The sequence below is a fragment of the Leptosomus discolor genome, chromosome 6 (genome assembly GCF_034619465.1).
Source record: "Leptosomus discolor isolate bLepDis1 chromosome 6, bLepDis1.hap2, whole genome shotgun sequence".
In the NCBI taxonomy this organism is placed as follows: Eukaryota; Metazoa; Chordata; class Aves; order Leptosomiformes; family Leptosomidae; genus Leptosomus; species Leptosomus discolor.
In genome coordinates, this window is record NC_141396.1 from 63,115,926 (window position 1) to 63,124,127 (window position 8,202).

An 8,202-nucleotide genomic window follows, 5' to 3' on the forward strand; every position below is an offset into this window, starting at 1 on the left:
CAAAGTAGGCTGCATCTCCTTTTTTCTCTGCTTTGGTAAATCTACACCAGCTGAACCAGACCCTCAGTCACCGTAACTGGGCAGAGTTGTGCTGAAACCAGTGGAGTGCTACTCATTTACAGTGGCTAGTGGCTGGGGAAGCCCATACCCTACCCACAGGGAAGTTGTACTGCATTGGTTTTACACACGACAGAGGAATTGCTATAACAGATCAGATTCCTAGTCCACGCAGTCCAGACTCCTGTCTCTGAAAGCAGTGATGGATCACCAGAAAACATGATTTTACAGTTACTTCTAGAAATCCCAACCAGCTGCTGGTGGTACTCACCAATGATGAGACTGTAGTCAATCCCACTCCCACTGATAGGTAAGCAACTGATCAGCATGCTCACATTTTGTTTGCTTCAGGTTTACTGGATTTGGCTGGGGGTGGCTGTAGCCACCAGACCCCCCAGTTTTTGTTACAGGCCAGTGCATATGTTAAATATTACTGACACTTCAGTGTTTGAAAATCAACATCAAGTGCAATTGCAGATGTAACCTACAGATTATCCTGTAAGAAGCGAAAATGAGGCTGGTGGTGTTAACTTACAATCCTGTAGCCTCACTGGAAGTAATTCCACTGTTAGGGAAAAAAAAAAAGAAAAGAAAAGGAAAAAAAGAACACCTATACAAGAAATTGAGAACAGTGATGATGCTTCAATTTGTTGCTTTTCTTCAGGCTTTAAGAAAAAGAAAGACATTAAACCATTTTACAGCTAACAAAAAGCCTTCTGGGCAGAACATTACTTGTGATTTGTTTACTATGGCTTACTTATTTTTTGTTATTAATCTCACAATGCCTTGAGAGAAAACCGCATGTTCTTACTCTCATCTGCCTATAGTGGTTAGGTGACGGGGCTTCCTAGAAAACAGGGGCTCTGCATTTTTTTCAGGGATACAGTATTGCAATTTGGGGGGCATCTGCTGAAACAACTGAGTTCTTGCAGGAAAAGAGTTGCTCCTCTTCACTTTAGAAAGGATAATTTAGGAACCAAAAAAAAGCAGAGGTTTCTGAGGCAGGAATGTCTAATCTGGCAAAGTCTTCCCTGCCACAGTGAGAAGTGTAAGAGGCTTATTTAAAAAGCTACTCCTTGGGTCAACATTTCCCAGTAGCTAGGCAGCAACCTGGCATGAACCTTACTGAAAATCACAGTGGGGTGCCTTCAACCCAGGGCTTAAACAGAAAACTTAGAGATTTCATGCAGTGTTGTAAACAGCACTCAAGGAATCATGGAATACCAGGTTGGAAGGGACCTCAAGGATAGTCTGGTCCAAGCACGCTGAGTGTTGCTGAGCACCGTAACACGACGATCTCTATGGTGGCTTGAGCATCAGTGACCAGCCAAAATTTTAACTCAAAGTCCTAACCACTGAAACAATCTTTCCTGGAACAAAGCAGTCACATAGTGAACACCAAAAAGTTACCCAGGACAGGCACTGGCATGCTAAAAACCTGAGATGGTTTAGAGCACCAGAGTTTAGGCTTGTGCTTACTTTTAGCCTTCTTTTTCTTAACATCTGTGAGGTTATTGCATTGAAAGCTTAAGCGGTATACTCACTGACAGTAAGTACAACGTTGTTTTGTATTTCCTCTGTTACATGATAGTCTATTTGCCCAAAGCTGAACAGAAAAATCAAGCTAATGGCACTTTAGGCTTTGATTTGCTTGTGTTGGACAACATCAGACTTAACAAACAGTGGGGAAGAGAGATTTTCTAGCAACATCCTCATGCCATGCTTAGCGCAACTTAGTTAAAAGAAATCTTTCCTGACAGCCCATCCAAAGATGGTGCCCCTAGGCTGCTGTGGTGGTAGAAAAACTGTAATTTAGATGTCACATAAAAGGCGGATCTTCACTCATTAAGGAGTCCATTAGCACACTTGGGAAAAAGTAGGGACATTTTCTATGCTTCTGAAAACAAGTGACTGCTTCAAAGCTGGGCACCAAATATATTAGTCACTTTTGAAAGAGCAATTCAATGGGATCAAAGAGCCAGAAGTAAATTGGTAACACTTAGTCTTTTTGAAAATTAACCAAAAATCAAAGAAGTGGCTAAATTCATTGGCGAGATGGAAAGGTTTAAAGAACTTGAAGGATCTTTCCAGTGATCCAGTTTAGTTTCCAATGCCGTGCAATCCTAAAAACTCACTAATAAGTTTTACATCAAGTGCATAAATCATTTACTAGGAATATTCATCACTGTTCTTTTTGCCTCTGTCTCTACAGCTTGCATTTACGTCTCAGATCTTATCTCAGATCTGCTCTGAAATCATCTCTGTACTCCCTGTTCTCCCTGTCTGTGCTTCCTCTCTTCAGTTTTCTGATATGACTCTGATGCCTGAATATTTAGGCTCTCCCTTTGACAAAACCAGAGTTGTCTGACGTTCATGTCACACACACTGACTCCCAGCTTGGAGGATTAAAACTCACCTGGTATTTTAGGATATAAAAAGGCACAGAAAAGACATTCAAAACTCATGCGTCCCCTGCCTATTTTTGGCTGTGGAATGAAGTGTTCAGTCAGTCCTGAAAGTCGGCCAGTGATGCCAAAGACAGTGCAGAGAACCAGGATATGCTCTGAAATGCATACATTGTTTTCAGCTGAAATTTTGATGAACAGGAAAGGCTTATAGGATGGAAAGAGGCTCATGAAAAATCTTGAACATAGGTTGAATAACTGAAGAAGACAAAGAAAATTTCAGCCTTTTTCATAAACTTCTCAGTCTGTGGAATATATCTCATCAAAATCTTCTATAAGGCCTGTCTCCATACACCTGCCTAACCCCTTTCTCAAAAGGCCAAGTACTAATTAGAAAACTTTGAGACTGGGGGTCACAGCTCACTGAAGTCAGGGCCAATTTTCATATGTGCTTTGAATGGAGCTGGGACCAACCTCGAGCTCCATAAGCTCTTGTCCATTTTGGTACAACTACATTCACAATCACTGCAGTATCTTCCTATCTACTGTGCCCTATAAGTAATTTTGGGGTATTTATAATGTAATATATGTAGTATTATGTTCTGTTAGAAAACTACAAGAAACTATAAAACAATAACCAAAGACTTCTTATGCAGCAAAAAAAGTCCACTGCTCAATTTTGTAGTAATAGATGAGCATCCAGTTTGCTTCTACCCTATCCAAGCCATGTCTACCACTCTTGATTTTGGCTGACTGTAAAGCATGAAGTCTCCACAGCAATGACATGACTCCGGTCACCAGCAAAACACTGAGTTAACCCAGAAAGTCCTGCCCTCCACTTGTAAGCTCTGACGTGGTCTTGATCCCAGAAGCTTTCGACCCCAAAGGTAAAGAACTACTTCAATTTTTCTCTTCAGCAAGTTAAATAGATTATTTCAGGAGTCTTTTGCACTTAAAATGACTACCTAGAGGACATTTTCAGTGTTTGTTTTCTCTTTCTAACTCGATTACCTATGGAACAAGAGAAGCTGAGACACTGATTGCCTTACAGTCATTTAGAGGAATATCTTTTCAAGATTGTTTTTAAGACATTGGAGTAATGTTTGAATGCTCCTCTGTGTATTGGATTGTATTTATCTGACTGTATTTAACTGCATAGACTTATACAGAACAGTATTTGCTATACATACATATCCATGTATATGATGACTATATGCATTTACTCACAGATATTCTGCATGTGATAATACAGCCATACTGATTTATTTTGTTTATAAACCCTGTGTAATTAGTATTATCTTGATAAAAATGAAAATTAATTTCTTAGATCTATGCTAAACTGGGTAGAGCATTTAATTATCACTAGCACTTAGAGAGTAACAGAAAACTAATAACTGGAGATGTTAATTTTCTGCTATTGCAAGTGTTCCTCTAAATCAAAGAAAAATGTCTCCCTTTCTACATGTATAACGTGTCTAAAGGTGGAGTTCACGTTTCAAGAACTGAAGCCTAGATGTCAAAGTCCATCAGCAAGTTCACTCAGCTGAAGCCATAGCCATCGTTCTTGGAGTGTTTCCACCTCTTCCCAGTAGTATTGAAGGAGGCTAAATGAATAGATTTAGACAAAATTCCTAATTTTAGATAGATAATTTTAGATGATTATTCTAAACTCCCCCATGAAGCCTCCCTTAACAATCAACGAAGGCAGACAAGCAGTTCCAGGGAAGGATTCCTCCTACCTTTCTCAGATATCTATTTGAGGACAGAGTGACTCACTGTACAGGAGCCTGTCTCCCTCCTTTTACTCCCTCCAGGCTAATGAAACGTCTAAACTGACTGATTCTTCCATACCTCCAGTTCCCTATGGAGGGGAATTTAAGGTCTGCAGGGACTGGATCCCTGGAAGAAGCATGTATGTCCCTCCAACGCAAATTAGCCAATAGTAGCTGTGTCACAAATTTAGGGACCCAGCTTTATCAGGAGCTCAGCATCTTGCCACGAATTTGGATCCATAAGCCCGTACCACAAGAAACGCTGTGTTAAAGCAAATGTACGGCAAAGCAATAACCCATCTATGTTTCCATTCTCACCTCCATTCGTTAGATCAGACTGAATCCCTTCCTCAGAAATGTGAAAAGCCATTACGTGTTTGAAGAAGAAAGCAGTTTAGCTCAGCAGGAAGGACAGTGAATGCAGAGTCTTTTCTGTTCCCTATCCCCTCTTTCCTGAGACTCTGAATTCTTTAAGACAGGAAAAGTCTTTTTCATGCATTTCAGCACCCACTGCTCTCTGTTCCTTGTCACTCACAAGCAAACTGTAATTTTTAACATGAAAGACTGTTCTGCAAGGCACAAAATACATCCTGCAACATCCATCCCTGTGGAGTTGATAGGAGGTAAAAGTACCCAGTTTCACAAAGGAAGTTTTCAGGATTATCCTTCTGGTTTATTTTCGAATCTGACAATGAATTATTTGCAAAATCCACACTAGAATTATTCCTCTGCTCTGACACGATGCTTTGAAATATGAAAGGACTGTTTACCCTTATTCTATGGGTCTCTGGCATTTTCTGACTGTCTGATTTAGGATGCAAAGCTTCCCTTGAGACCTAATTTGAGACACGAAAACCAATGATATTTAGAGCACGGACTCTAATCAGACATGTAGTTGGAGTTCATATAGGAGCAATAGTTGGAGGCCAAAAGCTACGTAGAGCATGTAGTTTGTAGAATTTCTTTTATTATGGGCACAGTGTGCTGCAATATGCTAAAACATTAAAATGACGCTTGGCAACCTACAGATGTGCGTGATACATCACTTCAGCTTAGCTCCACTCTGCTGACAGCTGCAAGAGTAAGTTGTGCCTCTATTATGTGTAAAAAGCTTAGTCCAGATGGCAAAGTCACTCTACCTGTAGCAGTGTAACACTTCAGGCTGACTAGTTTTTCCTGGAAGAAGGGTATTACACATGACAGAAACTATACGTGACAAGGTTTATGTAGCAAGGACCTATACCCTATCACTTGTATGTAAGGCTGTGTGAATACAGAGGAAAAAAATGAGTTCTAGAGGATGTGAGCTGCAGGTGTGAAAATTTACATCCCATCTTTCACCTTTTAAAACCGAAGGGTGAAGACCACTCTGTAACCGTCTAGGCTCTCACTATTGTCAGTGGAAGAAAATAGGCCCTTGGGGAACATTCACTCCATCTGTCTTTCTCAGGACAAGATGAAATGCCTCCTGGGAAGGTGACTGTCTCCCCCTTGACTACAGCAGGAGTTTGAATCCCAGCCTACACCGAACATTTAACTGTGAAATGGCTAAAGCTAGAATTAACAAGTCCCTGGGAATCACACCCATAGGCAGGTTTCCAAACGCTTCTCTGAGGCTGAAGATTGAGGGGAAAGAGGATAGATGACTGTACTCATGCTTACACCAGCTCTGGCTAACGGGCCCAGGCAATGCCAGCAGTAGAGCATGGGGCTTAGGGAGGGACATACGTGCTTGAGTTGTGTCTCTGCTCATACATCTTCCCTGATGTTACAATCTCACCTGCTGCCTCCAGTGCACAGCAGATGTAAGACAGTTCATGCGCCTGCTTGGTGACATTATAAGCAGGTGCCTTCAACAGTAAAAAAATCAATGCCCTCTCAAAGAGGTAAATGTCCCAAATCCACCAGGAGGAGCTATTCCTTTTGAGTTATCCTCCTTCTTTAGCAAAGTTGCCTTTCTTAGGACAACTGGGACAGCAAGCTGTCCCTTTCTGTCCCTCTAAAGTCGTGCTACAACTATTCTGGTGTAGGGATGCTTTTCTAAGAAACTGTGATTCTAATGAATGGAAATGAAAAGATATTTATTAATAGCATATTAGGGCCAGAAAACTTTAAAGAAAAGACTTGTGTCAAACCTTTAACTCAAGTATATTTTTTTCTTTCCTCCCCTGCTACATCCCCATCCCCGTTTTTTAACCCTTCCCTTATTTTTCTGTCTTTCTACCTGCTCCCTGTTACGAGGAAAGTTACCTTGTCTCTGCAGACATCCCCCACCCGGATGCTGCGGGGCAGCTGCACAGCCATCCAGCTGTGGCCAACAGGAGCCAGATGTGCAGTGCTTCACCCCCCCACCACCCCCCACCCCAGAGGGACCACCGCCGGGCACTCACCAGCGGCAGCAGCAGCCAGCACAAACTTCGCATCCTCCTCCTCCTCCTCCTCCTCCTCGTCAGCAGCAGCAGCAGCAGCAGCAGCAACCGGCTGCTTCCCGCTCCCTCTGCCTGTTGTGAAGCTGCCAAAAGCCGAGGTTCAGCCCACCCCCACCTGCCCAAGACCCGCCCCGGCGAGCCTTGCACCTCCCTCCCCGGACACCCGGAGCCCAGCACCATCCCGCCCCCGTAGGACGAAGCTGGCAGTGGAGGGAAGGAGATTCTCCATTATCCCCCCCCCCCCCCCCCCTTCCCTGGGATTTTGGATCCACCTTTATGAATTTGTCCTCTGGTCTCGCCCACCTGCAAAGCCGCGGGGAGCCGGAGCACCGGCTGGTCTTTTAGGGTGCGCTTGGAAGGAGATGTTCTCCGTGCAAGAAGAGACGCTGGGTTCACCCCACCGTCTGCTAACGGGACGGTGCTTGGGGCCAGTGGCAGCAGGTTCTCATCTGGGCTTTCAGTGGGTTTGACAGCGTGGTATTCCCTGGGGACTCAGAGATGGAGTTTCTGGGGTTTGGCATCCCCCTCCTCTCAGATGGAAAATTTTGAGCAGCGATAGAAAACGTCCCCCACAACTTGCATAAGGTCTTTCTGACCCCTGTGTTACAAAGATGCCTCGAATGTAGCTTTATTTCTTGGTGCAATAGGTAAAAGCTAAAGCCCTTCCTACCTATGGCTTGGATTTTGTGGGTGAAAAAAAAAAAATAAAAGGGAAAAAAAAAAGATATTATTTTTTTAAATGACAGGGTTCATAGTACCTAGGCACTAGTTTTGAGCTTTGCCACAGTGAAAATTGCATCAAGCCGTTTTCAGGGCCTGTGAGATCAGGAAAAAAAGTATTTTTGCTTGATAAGTTTGAAGTGCTATTTTATATCCTGTTTATCATTCATTATTTCCCAATGGTGTTAAACACAGGAGTTCTGTATAGTCAGAGGAGACCCAGGACTCACCTAAGTTACCCAAAAATATTACCTAAAGACATTTGAGGAAATATATATTTTTGCAGCCTTCTTCATAAGTGTATAGCTCTTCTACAAATCCTATATAATTTTGTCAGCTCCACCTAGATATTTCAGATACAGAAGGGCACCCTGAGTGGAATTCCTTACTTGTGTTTCAGAAACTGAGTCATGTCAGTGGTATCTGCTCATTGCTCTCTTTGCACCTGATAGTCCTGACCAAACCACTCTGCTGTAACGGCAATCTAGACAACTTGTGCCTGTGCAGACAGCTGTATTAATGCCGAAATGTGTGTGGTTTTTATCAGGCTGTACCCCAGATGGGTGGCTTTTATCAGGATGTAGTCTTGCAAATCAAAGGAATTTGGGTCTAAAATCAAATATTATCGCCAGGCTCGTGATAGAGAGACAGTCCGCTCTACAACCTGTGCAGAATAAAGAGGGGGGAAAAGCGATAGATTTGTGAGATAACATTTGTAACCTAATTCTGATTTACCTCCTCTTTTCTATATGTTTGTCTTCCATTAGTGCATAATGGCATCTGATCACAGATAAACCTCAAATGCTACTCCAAAGATCA

At 42.7% G+C, this 8,202-nt stretch overlaps 1 protein-coding gene across 1 annotated transcript in view; it reads right to left on the reverse strand.

Annotated features, from left to right (window-relative positions):
• Positions 1–6,657, reverse strand: part of LOC104340583 (vasoactive intestinal polypeptide receptor) — a 28,232-nt gene extending 21,575 nt beyond the window's left edge. The window contains exon 1 of the mRNA XM_086466989.1: positions 6,625–6,657. Coding sequence (XP_086323115.1) covers positions 6,625–6,657 — 33 coding nt within the window. The remainder of the gene's footprint in view (positions 1–6,624) is intronic.
• Between the last annotated feature and the right edge of the window lie 1,545 nt (positions 6,658–8,202).